This window comes from Sus scrofa, chromosome X (genome assembly GCF_000003025.6).
Source record: "Sus scrofa isolate TJ Tabasco breed Duroc chromosome X, Sscrofa11.1, whole genome shotgun sequence".
Lineage (NCBI taxonomy): Eukaryota > Metazoa > Chordata > Mammalia > Artiodactyla > Suidae > Sus > Sus scrofa.
The window spans coordinates 64,693,091-64,717,584 of NC_010461.5; the positions used below are offsets into that span (position 1 = coordinate 64,693,091).

General features: G+C 37.3%; 1 protein-coding gene across 2 annotated transcripts in view; it reads left to right on the forward strand.

The window, feature by feature from the left end:
• SH3BGRL (SH3 domain binding glutamate rich protein like) overlaps positions 1-15,916 on the forward strand; it is a 91,657-nt gene extending 75,741 nt beyond the window's left edge. For both annotated transcript variants that reach the window (XM_021080702.1, XM_021080701.1), the window contains exons 3-4: positions 6,933-7,013; positions 14,353-15,916. In XM_021080702.1, coding sequence (XP_020936361.1) covers positions 6,933-7,013; positions 14,353-14,385 — 114 coding nt within the window. In that variant the 3' untranslated portion in view covers positions 14,386-15,916. The remainder of the gene's footprint in view (positions 1-6,932; positions 7,014-14,352) is intronic.

The window sequence follows — 24,494 nt, forward strand, 5'->3', positions numbered from 1 at the left end:
GACCTACACCACAGCTCACAGCAATGCTGGATCCTTAACCGACTGAGCGAGGCAAAGGATCAAACCCGCAACCTCATGGTTCCTAGTTGGATTCATTTCCCCTGTGCCATGACGGGAACTCCAGGCCTGTAGTGTTTCTGTAGAGAAATCAGCTGATAGCCTTCTGGGGGTTCCCTTATAATTAACACTTTGCTTTTCTCTTGCTACCTTTAGAATCCTCTCTTTGTCTTTAATTTTGCCATTTTTATTATAATATGTCTTGGTGTGGTCCTGTTTGAGTTCAACTTGTTTGGGGCCCTCTGTGCTTTCTGTACCTTGATATCGGTTTCCTTTAGATTTGGAAAGTTTTCAGCCACAATTTCTTCAAATATATTTTCAATCCCCTTTTCTTTTTCTTCTCTTTCTGGAATTCCTATTATGTTTAGATTGACCCACTTTATATTATCCCATTGATCTCTAATATTGTTTTAGGGTTCTTTCATTTGGTTTTCTGTCTGCTGTCCTGATTGGGTGATTTCCATTATTCTATATTCCAAGTCACTAATTCATTCCTCTGCATTATTCATTCTGGTCTTTAGTGCCTTTAGCTCAGTTTGCATCTCTGCAAATTAATTTTCTAGTTTTTCTCTGTTCCTTCTTATAGTTTCTATTTCTTTTCTGAAGGAATCTGCATTACTGTTTATATACACTCTTAATTCACTGATATTCTGCCTTAATTTCTTCAGTATTTTCAATACCTCCCTTTTGAACTCAGTGTCTGTCAGACCGCAGAGTTCCATTTTGTTTGCTGCTTCAGGTGAATTTTCCTGTTCTTTTCACTGGGAATGATTCCTGAGCTTCTTCATCTTGCTTATATTTTTCTTTTTCTGTGAGTTTAAGGAAGCCAAACTATAGTCTTGGAGGAGTACTTCTATGCAAGAGAACCCCTTTGTATTTTGTGGGGTGTTACTATTTATTTCTGGCATTGGAGTTTTGAATATTTGCTGTATCTCTCTTTGGTATGAGCAGGCTGTTATTCCCAGGGTGCTGAGCGTGTTTTCAGGGAGAAGTAGGCAATGGGTAGGGCTAGTAGTCAGTGCCTGGTTGCTGGGCTCTTAATGGCAGCAAGGACCTGCAGGAAGGTGCCGCTGGCTACTCTAGTTGCAGAGCCCTGGGAAGTGATAATGAGCCTAGGCAGATTTATGAGGTGCCCAGAGCATTTGGCAATGGCAGCAGCAGGTTGTGTGAGTTTCCAGGGGAGTGAAATCAACAACAGGTAGTGTTCAATTGCAGTGCCCTCCTCTGAGGTGCTTGGAGCTATATGCGGTGCCTGTTCAGGGACCCCTATTGGTAGTGGGCCATGGCCATCTCTGTAGTCAGTATTAACTATGGTGGTTTGCCCCTCCACCTGCAGACCATGCAAGAAGCACCCTATCTCACTTAGTCCACACAGGAGGTGTTACACCATCTTCTCCTAGTTGTAGGTTCCTGGGAAGGGCCGGTGATTAAGCATCTGGGCACTGCCCAGAGTGTTTGGCAGTGGCAGCAGCAGGGCCGAGTATGCTCCCAGGGGAGCGAGAGCGACATGTGGTGTTTTGTCATAATGTCCTCCTTTGTTGTGCCCTCTGAGGTGGTTGGGGCTGCAAGTTGTTCTTGTTCAGGGATACCTAGTGGTGGTGGGCCACACCCACCTCTGGAGTCAGAGATAACTGTGGTGGTTTGCTCTAGACCTTGCAAAAAGCACCCTGTCCCAATTAGCCCACACAGGAGGTGCTGTACCAGCTGCTCCTAGTTGTAGGGTCTTGGGAAAGGACAGTGATCAATCATCTGGGTGCTGCCCAGAGTTTTTGGCAGTGGCAGCTATAGGGCCAGTGTGTAGTTCCCAAGGGGGTGAGAGCAATAATGTGTGGTGTTTGATTGCAGTGCCCTCTTTTTTTTTTTTTTGTAAACCGTTGAGCTGACTGGGGACACAGGTGGAGCCCACTCACAGGCCCCCAGTGGTGGCAGGCCATGCCTCCCTCTGGCCTCCAAGATGACCACCTTGGTCTGTACCTGCTGCCTGTATATCATGCAACAGTCACCCCATCAAACTTAGCCCCCTGCTGCCCTTAGCACAAACAAGAGGTTCCCAGCCACCCCTAGCCTGCACCAGAAGTGTCTGGACTCCCATGGCCTGAGCTAGTGGCTTCTCACCACCTGTAGCCTTCACCAGAGGCACCCTGCCCTGAGAGAGCCTGAGGGTGCACAGGGAGATTCCTTTGGTGGTCCGCCCCTCCTCCTCTCACCCTCCCCAACAGTGGTCCCTTGCCTCTCCTGCCTGCCCAGACCTTCTCCCAGGTTCCCTCTGCCATGGCATTCCACTCCCAGCCCATAGCACATTGCTTCCCTGCCCATGGCACAGCACTCCTTAGCCCCTTAGGCTGTCCCCACACAGCCAACCATGTACTCTCCCTGGAACTGACCTCAGGAGCCTGAGTCTCAGGGCCCAGCCCCTGCCCGAGTGTGTCAGGCTGTGGTGTCCCAGATGGTGGTGCAGATGATCTGTGTGGCCCTCACTCTACTTTGCCCTCCTCAGTCCAGCTGCGGTACTTTTCTCAGTGACTTTGAGGTCCCTCCATTTTGGCTGATCTCCTGGTCATTGGGTGGCTTCCCAGGCTGTGGGTTCCTTTTCTCCTTCACAGCTCCCTCTCAGGCATGCTAGTCCCATCCTAATTCCTTTTCTCTCTCTCTCTCTCTCTCTTTTTCTTTTGTTCTAGCCAGTTATGTCAAGAGTTTCTTGCCCTTTTTGGAGGTTTAAGTTCTTCTGCCAGCATTCAGTAGATGTTCTGTGTGAGTCATTTTACATGTAGATGTATTTTTTTTTTGTCTTTTGTCTTTTTGTTGTTGTTGTTGTTATTGTTGCTATTTCTTGGGCCGCTCCCACGGCATATGGAGGTTCCCAGGCTAGGGGTCGAATCGGAGCTGTAGCCACCGGCCTACGCCAGAGCCACAGCAACGCGGGATCCGAGCCGCGTCTGCAACCTACACCACAGCTCACGGCAACGCCGGATCCTTAACCCACTGAGCAAGGCCAGGGACCGAACCCGCAACCTCATGGTTCTTAGTCGGATTCGTTAACCACTGCACCACGACGGGAACTCCAAGATGTATTTTTTGATGTGTTTGTGGGAGAAGGTGAGCGTGACCTCTTAACTCCTCCGCCATCTTGATCCACATTCTCCTGGATATCCTTTTATATACCAATTCATAGCATCTAGGAGGGTGTATGGCAAAATTTAGAAGCCTATTAGCATAAAATATTTTCTCTGAACTGAATTTGTCAGTCCTGGGGAGCGTCCTAAATATTTCTTCTGTTGCTGCAAATGGGGCAAATGTGTAAAGACACACTCTGCAAATAAGGAAAGGGCAATTAGGACATTCATTTAAATATTGAAACCTCATTGCCTCTATATTTGAAATTTCTGCAAATTTTTGACTCTCAGGGGCTGGAAGAGGCCTCAGAGGTTATGCAATCCGATCTAAGCCAGCATATGTTATCTTAACTTGCCCTTTTGAAGCAGAATTTCAATTTGGCTTTTAAAAAAACGTTTTGAATTATAATGGTAATGTTTGAGAAGCCACATTTTCCTGGTTTATTTATCCCTTGGAAGCCACACTGCAAGGGAATGGAGTATGTTATGGGAAAAAGGCAAGTATCACTGAGAAATGGGAAGATGGAAAAGAAGGGGCAAGAGGTGAAACTCAAACCAAACAAATATTTGTTAATGGAAAAGGAATCCAATTTCTATTTAGTGTTTGCTGTGTGCCAGACACTGAGTTAGGAGTTTAATAATAAGAAGAATTAAGATTCATCCCTATGCAGACTCTTAGGGAGAAACATATATAGCAATCATTCACAGAAGGCATATTATGTGTCAGCTTTGTGCTATATGCTTTATGTGTACTATATTAGTCAATTCTTATACTAATACCATGAGGTAGGTATTATTATTCCTATTTTATAGATGAAGAAATTGTGGCCTAGAAGACCTTATCTGACTTCCTAAATCACATTACTAGTAAGTGATACAGGTAGGATTTAAACCTAGACCTGTCTTACTCTGAAGATCTTACTCTTTTTATTAAGCCACTGTGTTATTCATTTTCATGTTTACTGAAAAATCCCATCCTTGTTTTCTTCTTCCTTAATTCTGTATTTTGGGGGGCTGACCTAAGGAAATAACATTTCCCAGTGTCCACTGCCAATGGCTGCCAATTAGGTTTGGCTGATAATAGGAGGCACGGTTGGAAGAGTGAAGGGAAGGAGGAGAAGATAAGCCAAGGTATCCTTCTCCTTCTTGTTTCTGGAATGTCCAAGACAGTGGTTACATCTCCTTTGTGGTACTAGCTCTGTAATACCACCTTCTCCACTTTTCCCTTCAGTAATAGCTGTGGTAGCAGCTTCCTGCTATTGCTAGTCTCTGGGTTGCCTCACCACCTCCTATCTTACTTTCAGCTCTATAATGCTTTGTAAGTGGTTCTTCATATTAATTTCCCTTCTTTAAACTATCTCAATGTTTCCCAACCTTGGCACTACTGACATTTTGGGTTTGTGGGGGCTTCCCTGTGCATAGTAAGATGTTTAGCAGCATCCCTGGCTTATATCCTTGTGTGCTAGTAGCACCTCCCAGCTGTGAAAAAAACAAAAGTGTTTCCAGACTATGCCAAGTGTCCCTGGGGGAAAATTACCTCCTTTTGAGAATTACTGAGCTATATCTTAGGTTCTTATTTCTAGATTAAGATGTGACTGAAATAATTACCCTGCCAACATAGATGAAGCTCTGCTATAGAAGATACAAAAGTGTTTAAGGGTAATCTTTGTTTTGAGAGAGCTTATGCTATGTATATGAAGAACTAAAGCATATTCCCATGAAATAATTGCTATAATAACAATATATAGTAGAATTTGTTCTGGATTAATGTTATTGGAATCCCAGAGATGTAAGTATTTTTATTTTCCCTCAAGAGAATTCCTATAGAAAAAGCAGATGGTGTCCCAGTCTGTTACTCTTGCATTCTTAGCATCAAGAACAGTGATTGCCATCCAGTAGTGCTTAATTCATATTTGCACAATAAATTAGTTAATCTGGCTTAATTGAGAAACTGGTGTTCTTTTCTCTCAGAGTTAGGAATGCATTTGTGTTTTCTAAGTTCAAGGCCAATAGATAATGTACCTTTAGTACTAAATACCTGAAACAGAGATAACTAGATTACCTTACATAGTATTTTATAATCAGGTTTCAATATATTTGAAGATCTTCTTTCTGTCACATGAATTTAACGACTGACATAGGCTCTTTTTATTGATTTGATGATATTAGGAAATATCTCTCATATAACTGTTGGGTTCTTTTAACCAGCATTTTGAGATTACTTCCAAGGGATTGAGTGTAGATATGATATATATTATTTGTTTATCCGAACAGCTTATAGATAATGTGTCATAGCATGGACTTTATATCAAGATCCAGTTAGTTTCACTTCTGAGTGGTAAATTCAAAGAGTATAGGAGGCTGCTCATAAATGCATGTTGTTTATGATTTATTCCTTTGTCAACATGTAGGGTACATAAAAAGATGCTTTGAGGAGACCTTAGTGGTTCTAAACAATACTGACTGTGTTAAAAGAGTCTCTAAACAAGATAGAAATTCTGGGATGAGGTTCATATTTAGGGTCACCAATAGCTTGCAAGGCCCTAAATTTTATACTTCCAGATCCTTCAAATATCAGGAATTATATGTGCTAGAAAATAACCTTGTAATTGATCTGTTGGTAAGGGAATCTCTAGAGAAGCCAGCAAATTATGAGTTCCTTTTACTTCTAGTAAATCAGCCAAAATGCCAGACTTACCTCTGTGTGTTTTTTTTTTTTTTTTAATTTCTTTTTCTTTTTCTTTTAGCGCTGCACCTGTAACATATGGAAGTTTCCAAGCCAGGGGTCCAATTGGAGCTGCAGCTGCCAGTCTATGCCACAGCCATAGCAATGTAGGATCTGAGCCACATCTGCAAACTACAGCACAGATCCTGGCAACACTGGATCATTAACCCAGTAAGCAAAGCCAGGAATAGAACCCACATCCTCATGGATACTGGTAGGGTTTGTAACCCACTGAGCCACAGTGAGAACTACTATCTCTGTGTGTTTTAAATCATCAATGACCAGGTGTAGAAAATGGCTGCGTTTTCTAAGTAGGTTTGCTCTTGATTACATGTCATAGTCAAATTTAGTCATTTCTGTTTGTTTTGCAGCATGTGTGGTAGTTTAGAGGATGACAGTGGGAAGCCCAAACAAATTAAGTCATGTGAGGCTTTTATTGAATCTTTGGATTGAAATCTTTTAGTGGATTGTTTGCTCTTCCAGTCATAGTTCATGAAAATCTCATACCCTTCCTCCAAACACAAAACAGATTTACTACTCTTATGGCCATGGACATATCTATCTAATAGCTGGTCTACCATAGATTCTGAAGACATAATATATATATATATATATATACATACACATAATACCTTCATATATATATAATTACTCAAATGAATTTATCACAATACCTTAATAAATAATGGGAGAGAAATAATGGTAAACTGGAACTCACCTCCTACCAAAAATAAGCAACCTCTTACTGGCAAATAGTTGGCTTCTTTTGGCTGTGGAGTAAGCTGAATGTCCTGAGGCAGATGAAATTCTAAGTGATACGAAATAAGCCATTTTGTAATTTATGCCTCACAGAACAGCATATCTTTTAACCTACATTAATTGGGATCCAATAAGCCTTGCATCTTAGCATTATTGAATTTAGTTAGCATGTCTGCCCCCAAGGATATGGACCAGTCAGGTCATTTTGAATTAATGTCCCCATTTTTTTCCTTTTTTGGTTGCATATTGTTAATTTTTTTTACCTTCTTTTTACCAAGGACTATGATGCCTTCTTTGAAGCCAGAGAAAATAATGCAGTGTATGCCTTTTTAGGCTTGAAGGCCCCACCTGGTTCAAAGGTATGACTCCTTTTTTTCCCTCTTTATAGGCCATTTTATTGTGGCTAAGTTTTTTAATCAGTAAGATTTCCACCTTTACTAAGTACTCAGATTAAGCCATAGGCAGTGCAACATAGTTAAAAGGAAATGTCTCTGCTCTGCATGCACTTAATCCCTAGTAGGGCAGACATATATGCATAATCAAATACATAAAGTATATGGATAGGAGGTAGGCAGGGCAGCTTCCCTATCAAGCTGCCTAAAGCAGCAAATTTCTCATTAACCCATTCACAAATTAGTGGTTAGCAATTTTAAAGACTCCATTATACAAGTTGTCACACACAGTTCTACACGGACAGAAAGCATTGGAGTTCATAGTAATCTTCTTGGCAGTATCTGTTGTCTTTTATGCGAGAGTCACCCATTCAAATTAGCTAAGAACAGTTGAGTCTCAAAACTGGCCACTAAATTTCTGGCTGAATTTGGAACTTTTCCTCTGCCAACAACAAATAATTTTTTTAATTTAACTTATTTTTATTAAAGTGTCATTGATCTACAGTGTTGTGCCAATTTTGCTGTACAGCATAGTGACCCAGTCATATATATATACGAATTCTTTTCCTCACAAATTATTTTTCAAGTGGCAGTATTCCCAGGGAGACCATGTAAAGAAAAAAAATTTAAAAATTAAGTTGCCTATTTAACAAAATGTCTTTAACCTATGGTCTTTGAATATATCTTTGCCTTTTACTGTATTTCTTTTCCACACAGGCTGGTTTAATCAAAAAGTATGTCCCCTACTCTATCACTTTATAGTTTGCTCTTAGAAGCTAATTTTACGTTAAATAGATTCTTCAAACTTCAGCTCCTTCTCTAATTTTGAGAACCTCTGTTATTGTCTTTGTTTTCACTAGAGACCATTACAGGCATTATTGTCTGAATCACTATGAAATTCCATTTTCTTCCCAAACTGTCTTTTCCCATGGATAAAATATCTTATTTTAAGCATTGTATATTTCAGGTTGTAGAAAATATTAGGTAAGACATTTTTCTTTAAGCCAGTTAGTAAAACCCAAGTTAAGTAATTGATTTCAGTACATATTAAAGGGAGTATGAAAGGAAGGATAGTCTTTCCATGAATGATGACTCTCCTTCAATGAAAAGTAGGTTCATTCTTTCATTTATTCATTCAGTAAATATTGTCAAACATTGACTTGATTTTATGGTAAGGCAAATACAGAGAATACAACATAGTTACCTTCAAAGTGTTTATGACCTAGTGAGGGACATGTATACAAATAATTATATGACAAATATGTCTACAGATAATTATGATATACTATGGCGAATTGTATATGATTGGTGTGAATGCAGTAGGCATCTAGGTGAAATAATCATAAATTATTGCTAAGGAGTTTGGGGAAGGTTTCATAGAAGAAGTGACATTTGAACTGTTAGGGATTCCAAAACACTGAAGTAACACTAGGCATCCTTCACAGAGGCAGCAACAGGAACCACTGCGTTGGGATGTAGCTGCACCTGATGGTATGTTCAGAGAGCAGAGTATAGTGTAGCATGAATCCAGTATAGGGCACATTAAATAAAGGAGGATGCATTAGGAGGTTAGATTGGCTAGGTAGGTTAGAGCCAGATTATGAATTATGTGCTGGACACTTTTGGCATTATCCTCTAGGCATCTAAAAACCATGGTAGGGGATGAGGGGAGACAATGATGTGATTATCTGTGTATTTTAAGATGTGATTTAATCTTTGTCTTAAGAAATAAAATTTGGTATCTGTGTAGATTGTGAAACATTGGGAAAAATTAGATATTAGAGGTGGGCTGACCCATTAGAGGGTGCCTTAGGAATCCAGGAAAACAATGGAGAAGGCCTAACGTGGGATAGCAGTCATAGAAAGGATAAGACAGATTTAGGACACACAGAAAAATCACTTTTTTTTTAGGATTTGGCAATTTATGAAATGCTTATGTATGTAAAGAACTGGGAAGGACTGAAGCTATATCTGAGGCTTCTAACCTGGGTGATTGGGAAATGAAGCAAAAGTCATGGAGGAAACAGAAAAAGGAATGATCCAAAGGAGGAGTTAGTCTTGGAAAGAGAGGGCATACAATTTTCTTCTGAGATTGGAAAGAATGAGGAAAGAGGGCTGAAAATCAAAATTGTAATGTCTGAGGAGGTTAGGGAAGTTCACATTTCAAAAACTTAGTATGAGGTAGGAATAAAGAATATCTGCTAAGAGTGATGGGAAATTTGAGGTGAATTGAAAGGATTCTCTTGCTGAAAATAAGCTAAAGAGTAGGCTAAGATTATGAATGGAATGATGGCAGAGCAAGATGAAAGGCCCAGTTGAAGGTAGAGTTGATGAGGCTATAGTGGAGCCAGTCAACTTGTTTATAGTGTTGTTTTTTTTTAATACTTGTTTAACCCTAGAAGTAGGAATAGAGTAAAAGAACAGCAGATGTTATCAAGGATTGAACTAGAGGGAGCCGATAGATTGGGATGCTAGAAGAGGCGTGAATTGACAATGGAGTTGAAGGGTGGGTTGGTAATAGAGAGATTTTGAATGTTAGTATTTAATAGGTTTTTTCAAGATTAAAAGTGATAAATTTGACTTAAGAAGGATTATTTTTCTATTTTTCAGCTCAGCTTTGAGAGTTTTACCCCTTTAATTTAGCAAGACAATAAGGCTTCCTGAAAGAACTGGCTGAACAGAAAGTATACAAAATAAGAAATGTAACAAATTAACTCATGTTGGAAAAGTGTATTCATAAAAAAAGAAATGTGATAAAATGAGATATGATATTCATCTGTGAAATTAGTGAAGATAAAGTGATAATGCTTCATGCTGGGAAGGATGCATTGAAACATATGTTCTCATATATTACTGGTGATAGTATAAATTGGTACTACTATTTGAAAACCAGAATGGCAAATGTGTATCAAGGACTGAAAATATTTATAATCCTTCATCCAGCAATTTCACTGGGTATTAAAACCTAATGAAATAATTCTATACACAGAAAAACCTTGATAAAAACATAAATAAAAATGTTATCTTAAAAAAATGGAAACAAGTTAAATGTCTAAAAAAAGGTTAACAAAAATAGTTTATCCACAAGATGAACTCAAGCTCTCATTAAAAATGATAGTTTGTGAAAAGATATTTTATAATGAGGTAAAGAATTGCTTTTACTCAAAACCAACGCATTTATAAGTGATGTTTATAGTGGGAGTAGGGGGGGAGAACACTTCATATTCCGATTTCTAAAGCTCTCTGGTTAATTAGATAATTCATGATTCTATAAATACTGGATACTTACTTTTAGGTAATAATAAGACTTTTGGCTTAATTTACATGTTCAATGAATTAAACTTATTAGAGAAGTAAATAATATTTGTCTAAAGACAAATCACAAAGAATTTGAATTGCCTTTTGCTTTGGATTTTTGTGCTAGTAACTTCTTCCATTAATAAGAATAACTGAAAATTAAGGAATTTATGATAAATTACAACAAAGATTCATGTGATGTGACTTCAGGGAACTAGGCTGTCTCCAAAATGCTAGTTACTCAGAGGCATTAGGATCTGATAAGAAGAAAGACTTCTTGGTAGGACATATTCACATTTTTCTACCACTGCTTCTCCAACTATATATGCTAGACAATTGAAGGGGTTTTAGTACAAAATTCACTGTGTTCTGTGAGGAAATATTTGGAAGCTTGTTCTACAAAATGAAACAAAATGCATAATGTGGGTCTAAGATATATTCATGATGACAGGCAAACACTGCATTAGAAATTTCAACAGAATTTTGGGCCCTTTGTTGACTAAGCATTTTTTAAATGATTTTTATTTTTTTCAATTCTAGCTGGTTTACAGTGCTCTGTCAATTTTCTACTGTACATCAAGGTGACCTAGTCACACATACATGTATACATTCTTTTTTTTCTCACATTATCATGCTCCATCATAAGTGACTGTACATAGTTCCCAGTGCTATACAGCAGGATCCCATTACTTATCCTTTCCAAAGGAAATAGTTTGCATCTATTAACCCCAAATTCCCAGTCCATCCCAATCCCTTCCCCTCCCTCTTGGCAACCACACATATGTTCTCCACATCCATGATTTTCTTTTCTGTGGAAAGTTTCATTTGTGCCATATATTAGATTCAAGATATAAGTGAAAACATATGGTATTTGTCTTTCTCTTTCTGACTTCACTCAGTATGAGAGTCTCTAGTTTCATCCATGTGCTGCAAATGGCATTATTTTGTTCTTTTTTATGGCTGAGTAGTATTCCATTGTGTGTATATACCAAATCTTCTTAATCCAGTCATCTGTTGATGGATATTTAGGTTGCTTCTTTGTCATGGCTATTGTGAACAGTGCAGCAATGACATTCAGGTGCATGTGTCTTTTTCAAGGAAAGTTTTGTCCATATATACGCCCAAGAGTGGGATTGCTGGGTCATATGGAGGTAGTTTTCTGATGTACCTCCATACTGTTTTTCATAGTGGTTGTACCAGTTTACATTCCCACCAGCAGAGAAGAGGGTTTCCTTTTCTCCACACCCTCTCCAGGATTTGTTATTTGTGGACTTATTAATGATGGCCATTCTGACTGGCGTGAGGTGGTATCTTGTGGTAGTTTTGATTTGCATTTCTCTAATAATCAGGGATGTTGAGCAGTTTTCCATGTGCTTGTTGGCCTTCTGTATATCTTCTTTGGAGAAATGTCTATTCAGGTCTTTTGCCCATTTTTCAATTGGCTTGTTGGCTTTTTTGCTGTAGAGTTATAAGTGGTTTGTATAGTTTAGAGATTAAGCCGTTGTGAGTTGCATCATTTGAAACTGTTTCTCCCATTCCATAGGTTGTCTTTTTGTTTTTTTATGGTTTCCTTTGCTGTGCAAAAGCTTGTCAGTTTGATTAGGTCCCATTGGTTTATTTTTGCTTTTATTTCTGTTGCTTTTAGAGACTGACCTTAGAAAACGTTTGTAAGGTTGATGTCAGAGAATGTTTTGCCTATGTTCTCTTAGAGGAGTTTGATTGGGTCTTGTCTTATATTTAAGTATTTAAGCAATTTTGAGTTTAGTGCATGGTGTGAGGGTGTGTTCCTGTTTCATTGATTTACATGTGGCTGTCCAGTTTTCCCAGCACCATTTGCTGAAAAGACTTTTACCCATTTTATATTCTTGCCTCCTCTGTCAAAGATTAGTTGACTGTGGCTGTCTGGGTTTATTTATGGGTTCTCTATTCTCTTCCATTGGTCTGTATGTCTGTTATGGTACCGGTTCTACACTGTCTTGATTACTGTGGTTTTATAATTTTGCTTGAAGTCTGGGAGAGTTATGCCTCTTGTTTGGTTTTTCTTCCTCAGGATTGCTCTAGCAATTCTGGGACTCTTGTGGTTCTACATACATTTTTGGATTGTTTGTTCTAGTTCTGTGAAAAATGTCATGGGTAATTTGATAGGGATTACATTGAATCTGTAGATTGCTTTGAGTTGTATGGCCATTTTTATAATATTAATTTTTCCAACCCAGGAGCATGGACTATCTTTCCATTTCTTTGCATCCTCTTTAATTTCCTTGATTAATGTTTTATAGTTCTCGGCATATAAGTCTTTCACCTCCTTGGTCAGGTGTATTCCCAGGTATTTGATATTTTGGGGGTGCAATTTTAAAAGGTATCACATTTTTGTATTCCTTTTCTGATATTTCATTGTTAATATACAGAATTGCAACTGATTTCTGAATGTCAATCTTGTATCCTGCTACTTTGCTGAATTTGTTGATCAGTTCAGGTAGTTTTTGGGTTTAGTCCCCAGGGTTTTCTATATATAGAATCATGTAATCTGCATACAGCGATGATTTTATCTCTTCTCTTCCAATTTGGATACCTTTTATTTCTTTTGTTTGTCTGATTGCTGTGGCTAGGACTTCCAGTTCTATGTTGAATAACAGTGGTGAGAGTGGGCATCTTTGTCTTGTTCCAGATTTTAGTGGGAAGGCTTTCGTCTTTTCTCAAGAATATTATATTTGCTGTGGGTTTGTCATAAATGGCTTTTATTATGTTAAGGTATGTTCCCTGTATACCCGCTTTAGTAAGAATTTTTATCATGAATGGATGTTGGACTTTGTCAAATGCTTTTTATGCATCTATTGAGATGACTAAGCGTTTTAAGTAAGTCAGTAATATATTGCAACTCTTCTCTGAAGAATGTGTTAAAAATGAATTACCTTGTCGGTTGGTTTGCTTTTTTCTGTCATTTCAAACTTTTTTTGGTAAAAATATGGCATCTTTTTTGTTTTTTCCCCTTCTCTTTGGATTAGCATTAGAGGCTCATTTTGGTATATTCAACTGCTGTCACTCTTCCCAAGGCCAGGTATTCTTACTTTTTTTTTTTTTTTTGTCTTTTTGCCTTTTCTAGGGCCACTCCCATGGCATATGGAGGTTCCAGGCTAGGGGTATAATTGGAGTTGTAGCCACTGGCCTATGCCCCAGCCACAGCAACACAGGATCTGAGCCGCGTCTGCAACCCACACCACAGCTCATGGCAACACCAGATTCTCAACCCACTGAGCAAAGCCAGGGATCAAACCCGCAACCTCATGGTTCCCAGTCAGATTCTCTAACCACTGAGTCAAGACAGGAACTCTCTGAGGCCAACTATTCTATGTTTAGAGTGACATTGCCTAGAATACATGATTTTTACAACTTAAATATGACATTTCTTTCAACGAAGTCACTCTTACCACCTGTTTTTGTTCCATAAACTTTCCTTGAAGTGTATTTTGTGTCAAGTGCTTTGTTATGTGCTAGAGTACACCTATAGGTCAGAGTTCCAATGCTATAGGTACTCTCTGTCCACAGGAAAGGAAAGAAAACCTTTTCTCTTCAAGCCTACTGCCCTGAAATTGAAAAACAACATTGTAGCAAATAGCACATTTTCTAAGTAACTTAAACTTTAATTAAAACGACTGACTGTAAACTATAGGTAACAATGTTTTAGAAAACTCATTTTCTGTGAAAATTATACAAAAAGGAAATCAGCTGCTTTTAAATAAAATGTCAACTATAATTGTAAATCACTGGTTTTTATGGAATTATTTCAAACAATTAGTAATGACTAGACTATTCTCTATTACATCTGTATCTAGGCAGAAGTTTCTGTTTTATAGTTTTTCTGTTAAGAATTTTTTATCAGCCTTTTCCAGAGGTCATTTTTCTGATTTTGAATATTTTTTAGTAATTTGAGGTAATATAGTTTAACTGAAATGCACATGGATGTCTGCTTTGTGATATTTAAATCTGTTTTGTTTGTTTTTCATTTCAGGAAGCAGAAGCTCAGGCAAAGAAGCAAGTGTGAATCTTAAACATACTTACCACCTTAAGCATCTTGAAAAAAAGTCTCCATTGCTTTTATAAAATAACAAAATTAGCTTGGCTTTAAAATAAGTAGGCTTAATGTTGAAATCATAGATTAGTTGTCGTTTTCACATGCAAACAATCAAAATGAATACATAATTAAAATGTGAAAGTTATGATGAGGAAAATGGGAGGTGAACATAAAATTTTAAGTAGATGTAATGGAATAATATTGTTGTCTGTGAAGGCATTTTATGTATTTCATTGATTTTAAAAGCAAACACCTGTTACCTTTTTTTGTTATTATTATTGCAGCTTAAGCATATCTGTAGCATACCTGTAGCTTTAAAATTACATTGAGTAATTTTAAAAGGAGAGTGAGAAAGAATCTGTCTCTTGTTCCCAAATGGCTTCATTTATTTTATTGAACAAAAATATGTACCTTTTGATATGAAATTATTGTGATTAAAAAGTAGTTGCAGATAATGTTTATGATACATGAGGCATTGTAATTTCTTATGGTAATTATAACATCATTCTTTTGTAGTTGAAACTTCTGTGTACCAAACCACAGGTTCTCTAGGCTTCTAAATGTAGCCTTTCATTGCATATTTCAGTGATCAGAATAGATGGTCTCCCACAAAAAAGAAAAGAAAAAGATGTATTCAGTTGACGAGTTTTTGGCTACACAGCTATGATGCAATCATGTTACTAAGTTGCTTATCCCAGTTAAATATGTAAATGTATGTTATGGAAGTGGGATGGCAAATAAGTTTAAAATGGCATCTTTTTGCAAAGAGCTCAGACTTTTAATTAACTATTGCAAAATAGGATGTAACTCCTTTTCTCCCTTTTAAAACAATTTGTGATCACAAAAGCCACTATCTCAGATATTTCAACTTTTTGTTTCAGCTTAGGCATATATTGTATGAGAACATTAACCCAAGTAGAGAGAATGTTTTCTATGCCTCTATTCCAGTGAGTAGCATAAGTATCAGATAAAAGGATCAATTTTTTAAATGTTAATTCTGAAAATTTCTAAGAAGACAAGAAATATTATGGCCTAAATCACCCAGAAAACATATATATTATACTTTATTTCAACATTACTTTATTACTAAAACACTTTTTACTTCAAATTAGTTTATCTTATCATTTGATGTATGCAAGTTTGTGCTTTTTGACAAAATCAACATGTAATGAAGAAATGGCTTTGTTTTTACTGAGATTCAAACTTAATGAAATGATTTAAAATAAACTCAGTGCTTTCAGAAACACAATTTATGTGTTCATGGAGTTTATAAATAATGTAATAATAATTTTAGGTCAGTAATACATTTTTAGAGGATGGAGAAGGAGAAAAGAAAATAACAGAAAGAAAACAATTTGAATGAAATTTCTAAATTTCTTCTATGGGCTCTGACTTTTGCAATATACACCAGAGTCAAAGAACTATTCTCTTGTGTACAAAAATATGCTATGGAGAGCTCTAAAGTAGACAAGAATATTTTGAAATAAATTCTGGAAAATGCTAAAAAAGTTTTAATCAATATTTTCTCCTGTACTTTATTAAATACAGATGATGATATTTACAATATTTTATCTGGGTGTTTTTACCTTTATTTAAATATGAAATAAGTTTAAAACTGTCAAAAATAGACGTTCTTTGGAGTTCCTGTCATGGATCAGTGGTTAATGAATCTGACTAGGGACCATGAGGTTGCAGGTTCAACCCCTGGCCTTGCTCAGTGGGTTAAGGATCTGGCATTGCTGTGAGCTGTGGTATAGGTCGCAGACATGGCTTGGATCCTGAATTGCTGTGGCTGTGGCATAGCCTGGCAGATACAGCTCCGATTAGACCCCTAGCCTGGGAACCTCCATATACCGCATGGGTGCAGCTCTAGAATAGAACCTAAATAAATAAGATAAGATAAAATAAAATAAAATATACTAAAACAGTTATAGCAGAAATTGACAGAACATTGTAAATCAAGTAAAATAAAAAGAAAAAATAGGCATTCTTTAAAAATAGACATTTAAAAAAATCGTTGGCATACACTTGCTGTACAACATTGTATTACTTTCAAGTGTACAACAAAGTGTATCAGTTATAAAGTATATACCTGTTATTTTTTCCCATATAGGTTATTACAAACTTATTGAGTAGATTTCCCTGTGCTATACAGTAGGTTCTTGTTAATTTTCTATTTTTTTATAATAGTGTGTATATGTTATTCTCTTCCTCCTAAATCATCCCTTCCACTCTTTCCCCTATGGTAACCATAAGTTTGATATTGAAATCTGTGGGTTTGTTTCTCTTTTGTAAATAAGTTCTTTTGTGTCTTTTTTTATTAGATTCCACATATAAGTGATATATGAGTTTTGTCTTTTTCTGTCTGACTTACCTCACTTAGTATGATAATTTCTAGGTCCATCCATGTTGCTGCAAATGGCATTATTTCATTCTTTTATATGGCTGAGTAAAATTCCACTGTATATGCGCACCATATCTTCTTTATCCATTCCTCTGTTGATGGACATTTAGGTTGCTTCCATGTCTTGGCTATTGTAAATAATGCTTCAGTCAACATCAGGCTGCATGTATATTTTCAAATATGGTTTTCTCTGGATATATGCCTAAGTGTGGGATTGCTGGATCATATGGTAGATTTTTTTTAGTTTTCTTGAAGTAGAGTTGATTTATGATGCTGTGATAATTTCTTCCATACAACAAAGTGATTCAGTTATACATGTATACACATCTATTCTTTTCCCTTATATATTATCACAGAGTATTGGGTAGATTTCCCTGTGCTATGCAACAAGTCCCCATTGGCAAGTCATTCCACATATGCACACTGTGGCACATGGTAGTTCTATACATAGTTTTTTCAAGGAACCTCCATACTGTCCTCCATAGTGGTTGCACCAACTTACATTCCCACCAATGGTGTAGGAGGATCCCCTTTTCTCCACACCCTCTCTAGCATTTATTAATAGATGACATTTTTGAGATGTTTATGTCTACAAGACTATACCTTAAAGTTAACATATATGTATATTTAAAGTAAATGGTTAGATTGAATCTTCCCAAATTTAAATCTTTTTTGTCTGTTGAGTCTACCCGACTATATGTCTAATAGATATAAGAAAAGTAAATGAAATTCTGAATATTAGGAACTTGCCTTCAAGGCCATGCTGAGGCTCTTTTTAAGAACTGAAGATGTCCCACTGTCCTATAGACACACTAAACACCAAGAGATGGCAGGACGCTTCAATAATTAACCCAGTGAATACACAAGCCTGAAAAAAAAGCAGAGGGAAAGTGGTTTGGGTCTTTTTGGTATTCCATGAGCAACAAAGCCCCTGGTTTCTTAGGTTGCTCTTGACTCAACTTTCTCAGGTTGGGAGTGTGTACTCATTTTCTGAGATACCCACTCCCAAAAGTCATCACCTTCATTGGTGTTCTGGTCTGCTCTGTTCCCTCTAAATCCTAGCCAGCACACTAACCTAGGCCAGTGGCACATTTCCCCATTGTAAAAGCTCTGTTGTTTTCCAGAATCAAGGAACAAGAAGGTTTAGAAAGAGCTTCATCATTGTCATCATTTAGGAAACAATATATAACCATCTACTTGAATGTATGAAATTAAACCATGATCTTGGGATAGGGTTATGGAAGTAAGCAGGATTGAAACATTCTCTTTGATCTATGTTTATAAGGGAATAGGGCTTGGGAAGCAGTAAGGTGATATTCTAGTTTTTTCCTGACAGGCAGAAACCCCAGGATTGAATGGAATTCCTTGTACCATTTGGCTCTTCTAGGTGGTGTGGGAAATACCTGCATTTCCTAATGGCCCATTCAAGCATCCAAATTATGGAACCTAATGGTGGTCAGACAAGCAGTGCCTGGGTACAGGGAGCGAGCATCTGTTTTTTCGTTACTCAGCCAGGCAGCCTTTTAAGTTAAGATCATCTTCAGCATAAGGTGACAAACCACTAAATAGTTCTCTCATCCCACCTCTGTCACTTGTACTAGAGGAATAACTCTTCAGTTCCTTTCTTATGATACCTCATAGCCTTATGCTTAAATTTTGTTTAACCACTATATGAAATATAAAAGGGATTCCTCTGGAGAAAAAAGGATCTAAAAACCCTTCAAATGAGGGTGTCTGATATCCAAAGGAATAATTTTATTACCCCAAGGGAGAAAACTATAAATATAGAGGGGTTTTATATGCATATTAACCTTGTTTACCATTTTGTTTCTCTTTATTTCTTCCTGTGGAATTAAGTTTCTTCTGGTGTCAAATTTATTTTTCCAATAGAGTGGTATGCCCTTAAGACAACTTCCAGAAACTTTCTGTTACTTTCAAATTAATTTTCTTCAGTCAAATTGCTTGGGTTTTGTTTGCTTGCTTGCGTTTTGTTGTTGTTGTTGTTGTCTTTTTAGGGCTGCACCTGGGGCATATGGAAGTTCCCAGGCTAGGGGTCAAATTGGAACTGTAGCTGTCAACCTACACCACAGCCCAAGGAATGCAGGATACAAGCTGAACCTGGACCTACACCACAGCTCACGGCAATGCTGGATCCTTAACCCAGAGTGAGGACAGGGATTGAACCTGTGTCCTCATGGATACTAGTTGAGTTTGTTACTGCTGAACCATGATGGGAATTCCTCAAATTGCTGTTTTGATGGGAGAAGTTCTACCATGCTTATTATTCCACTATTACAAAAGCACAGCATGATTGTCTTTTCATAGTAAAATCCAGTTTCCTCCACAAATTGTCCCTGACCTGCTTGGGATGTACATGGAAATACAATATGCCTTCAATCCCTCCAACCTATCATGCCATGGGATATATGGGAAAAATACTTCCCCAAAGTTTTATCAAAATTATACAGTTTTAAAAGTAGGTGATCTTCCAAGGTTTCTTATTAAAATATACTATGGGAAGGTTCATCTAATGACCAAAGTTAAAAATGAAGGGACAGGAGTTCCCACTGTGGCACAATGGGATCATTGGCCTCTCTGTAGTACAAGGATGCAGGTCCCATCCCTGGCCTGGCACAGTGGGTTAAAGCTGCAGCTAAGGCTCAGGACTCAGATATGATCCCTGGCCTGGGAACTCTATAAACTTTTGGGCAGCCAAAAAATGGAAAACATTTTTAATTTATTTCTAAAAAATGAAGGAACAGAAGAGGTCTCAATTTCAGAAATTGGTCATTTAATTGACTGATAGTCTTAAAGACTTTGAGTTTTTAATTTGTAGTACTACAAGATTAATTAATCTGCATTACTGCTGGATTAATATGGGGGAAGGGGCAGAGAGAGACCTTATCTGTTTTATCAATTTTATTTCCACTCCCTCACTTTTTTTTAAAATCTGAAATATGCTACATCTCAGTTATTATTGAAATATAATCTTTTTTTCATACATAACTACATAAAGTATAGTTGATTTGCAGTGTTTTGTCAATTTCTCTTGTACAGCAAAGTGATCCAGTCATACACTTATGCAAATTCTCATTCTCATATTATCTTCCATCATCTTCTGTCACAAGAAATTAGATACAGTTCCCTGTGCTATACAGTAGGACCTCATTGCTTATCCATTCCGTATAATAGTTTCCTCTACTAACCCCAAACACCCAGTCCTTTCCACTCCCTCCCCCCCCCGCTTGGCAACCACAAGTCTGTCCTCCATGTCTGTGAGTCCGTTTTTGTTCTGTAGTAGATAAGTTCATTTGTGCCATGTTTTAGATTCCACATATAGGTGATATTCTGTGGTGTCTGACTTTCTCTTTCTGACTCCACTTAGTATGAGAATATTTAGTTGCCTCCATGTTGCTGCAAATAACATTATTTCATTCTTTTTATGGCTGAGTAGTAGTCCATTGTGTATATGTGCCACATCTTCTTAATCCATTCATCTGTCGATAAACATTTAGGTTGTTTCCATATGTTGGCTATTTGGAATAGTGCTGCTATGAACATATGGGTGCATGTATCTTTTTGTTTTTTGTTTTTTTCTTTCTAAAAATAAATACATGTATTCACAGAAGCTAAACACATGATACTTAGTACAATAATTCAAAGAAGATGTACAAGGCTTTTATGGAGAAAATTATAAAAAATCATCAAAAGTTATGAAAGACCTAAATGAATGAATGGAGAAATATTTCTATGATCAAGAATACAAAGATACATTATGTAAATTATCAATTGATTATAACACACTCAAACACACATGAAAATTTGATTCTCTAATATATTGAGATCTAAAGGCTAAATAATAATGTAATTTTGAAGAAGAATATGAAAGTATATAAAAACCATGTATGTGGGGGAGGTGGCAACATTTTATAATAGTTTTTACCATAAAACTATATAAGAGTAATGAACATTCTTGAGAGGTTACAAAGTTAAGGGGTTGTTCTGAAATTACATACATTTGTGTGTGTGTGTGAAGTTTTATTTTTATTTTTTTACAAAATAAAATATATATTTAAATACAATCACATTCACACAGATTATTATATCATGGATCTTAAGAAACAGATTAAGTGACTCCCTCTGGAGAAGTGGAATGGAAAATATGCTGAGACAAACAGGAAATTTATTCTATACTTTATCCCATTTTGTATGGCTTTCATCTTTACTATCTAGTATTATCTATTGCATTTCAATTTTTCTTTAAATATTAGCATTATATTAAAATTATGTATATTGTGCAACTAAAATTTATAAAGAAGGAAGCCTTATATATCAATAAATATTTTATATAGCATAATAAAAAGAATAACATAGCTGGTAAGAATAACAAAAATAATACACCTTCTGAAAATAAGTAAAATATAAAGTGCATAAATTGGTTAAAAAACAGCATAACTATATAAATATGTCTTCACAGTTTGTTGCATCTTATTGATTATTCAGTATAGGCATTACACCATTCTAGGTGATGTAATAAACAAGACATTAAGACCTTACATTGTACCATGGAGAGAAATGGTTATTAATAATACAATTGTAGAACTGTATTATTTAATTGTACAGTTGCATTATTTAACTATAATTATCATAAATTCTTTGATAGGAAATCAGTTCTAAGGAGACTTCAGCATTTCAAGAATGATGTCAAATGACCCCCTTCATGGTGGATTATGCACTTATTTACTATGAGATATATTTCTTCTCCATAGATTCCTTGTTTGTGTAGCAATTGTAGATTTTTGGTTTGCAGGTATTCTGAAGTTTTGATATAAGAGTCTATATGTATATGAGATTGTTTTAAGTTGTTGTTCTCTTAATTGCAAGTTCATCTCCAGTGTCCTGCATTTGTATATAGCTCTTCTCATGATTTCTGATTTTGGTGGTATTTGGTGCATGGATGATTTCATATCTTTACTGTATATATACCTTTACTGGTGGGCCTTGTCATTTGTGGAATCTTTGTTTCCTGTTGCTGTCTTTTCTTTCCTGCCTAGAGGAGTTCCTTGAGTATTTGTTGTAAGGCTGGTTTAGTGTTGCTGAATTCTCTCAACTTTTGCTTATCTGTGAAGGTTTACTTTCTCCTTCAAATCTGAATGAGAGCCTTGCTGAGTAAAGTAACCTTGGTTGGAGTCTTTTTCCTTTCATTACGTTAAGTATATCATGACACTCCCTTCTGGCCTGCAGAGTTTCTGCTGAAAAATCTGCCAATAACTGTATTGGGGTTCTCTTGTATGTTACTTGTTTCTTTTCCCTAGCTGCTTTCAAGATTTTCTCTTTGTCTTTAATTTTGGTCAGTTTGATTAATATGTGTCTCGGGGTGTTCCTCCTTGGGTTTATTTTATATGGTACTCGTTGTGCTTGCTGGATTTGAGTGAGTGGTCCTTTTCCTGTGTTAGGGAAGTTTCCAGCTATTATCTCTTGGAATATTTTTTCTGTCCCCTTCTCTCTCTCTTCTCCATCTGGCACCCCTATAATACTGATGTTGGTGTGTTTCACATTGTCCCAGAGTTCTCTGAGACTCTCTTCATTTGTTTTCAATCTTTCTTCTCTTTTCTGTTCCGCATCCGTGATTTCCACTAATCTGTCCTCCACCTCGCTTATTCATTCTTCTACCTCCTGTATTCTGCTGTTAGCTGCTTCTAGTGATTTTTTTATTTCAGTTATTGTATTTTGCATCTCTTCTTGTTTCAGTTTTATATCTTGTATCCCTTTGCTCAGTGTTTCCTGTAAGTTATCCATCTTTGCCTCCAGTTTATTTCCAATGTCTTGCATCTTCTTCAGCATCAACAGTCTAAAGTCTTTTTCCTGGAGGCTGAGAATCTCCTCCTTGTTTAGCTGATTTTCTGGGGGGTTTTTCCTTTCTCCCTCATCTGAGTTATAGTTCTCTGTCTTTTCTTTGTTATAGGTTTTTGGTGTGGTGACCTTCTTACAGATACTAGAGTTGTAGCCTCTCTTACTTCTGGTGTCTGCCCCTCTGTGGCTGAAGTCAGTATGGGGGCTTGCTGTTGGCTTCCTGATGGGAGGGGCTGATGCCTGCCCACTGGTAGGTGGAGCGATTCTAATCCCTCTGGTGGGTGGGGCTTAGTCTCTGGCTGGGATTAGAGGCAACTGTGTGCCTGAGGGGTCTTTAGGCAGCCTGTTTACTGAGGGGCAGTGCTGTGATCCCACCTGGATTGTTGTTTGCCCTGGGGCTTCTCAGTACTGACTGACGGGAATGGGGTCAGATTTTCCCAAAATGGCCACCTCCAGAGAAAGGCACTGCTGCTGAATATTCCCGAGAGCCTTGCCTTCAATATCCTTCCCTCACAACAAGCCCCATTCACCCCTGTTTTCCCAGGATGTCTTCCAAGAACTGTAGTATGGTTTGACCCAGATTCCTATGGAGACCTTGCTCTGCCCAGAGACCCCATGCACATGAAAGTCTGTGTGTGCCTTTTAAGAATGGGGTCTCTGTTTCCCCCAGTCCTGTGGAGCTCCTGCACACAAGCCCCACTGGCCTTCAATGCCAGATGCTCCAGGGGCTCTTCCTCCCAGTGCCAGATCCCTGGATGTGAGGGTTTGATGTGGGGCTCAGAACTCTCACTCCTGTAGGTGAGTCTCTGTGAACCAGTTAGTTTTCAGTCTGTGGGGTTTCCCACCCAGGAGGTATGGGGTTGTTTATATCACAAAATCACCCCTCCTACCTCTTGATGTGGCCTCCTCTTTTTCTTCTGGGTAGCATATATTTTTTAAGGTTTCCAGTCCATTTTGGTGGAGAGTGCTCAGCTTTTAGTTGTGAATTTTGTTCTTTTTAGGAGAGAAGTTGAGCTCCAGTCCTTTTATTCTGCCATTTAATCCGGAAGTCTCAAGTTTTTTTTTTTTTCTTCCCACTGTACAGCAAGGGGATCAAGTTATCCTTACATGTATACATTACAATTACATTTTTCCCCACCCTTTGTTCTGTTGCAGCATGAGTATCTAGACAAAGTTCTCAATGCTACTCAGCAGGATCCCCTTGTAAATCTATTCTAAGTTGAGTCAAGTTGTTTTTAAAAGTAAGTAAACCAGTAAGAATTTCTTTTTCTCAGACCATGACTGAGCATGTAAACATAGACATACTGACCACACAGACTTTTAATTCCATACTTTATTGCAGGCGCTTTTTTAGATGTAAGAATACTATCATGAACAAGACTATTTATTATTCTGCTTTTAAGAAACAAGTAGTTTTGTGTGGCAGTATGTAAAAAATAGTAAACATTTCTTTTTTCTTTATTTTTACAATTATTTTTATTTCCTTTCATAATAGCTGATTTATAGCATTTTCTAAATTTTCTACTGTACGTCAAGGTGACCTAGTCACACATACATGTATACTTTCTTTTTTTTCTCACATTATCATGCTCCATCATAAGTGACTGTACGTAGTTCCCAGTGCTATACAGCAGGATCCCATTACTTATCCTTTCCAAAGGAAATAGTTTGCATCTATTAACCCCAAATTCCCAGTCCATCCCAATCCCTTCCCCTCCCTCTTGGCAACCACACATATGTTCTCCACATCCATGATTTTCTTTTCTGTGGAAAGTTTCATTTGTGCCATATATTAGATTCAAGATATAAGTGAAAACATATG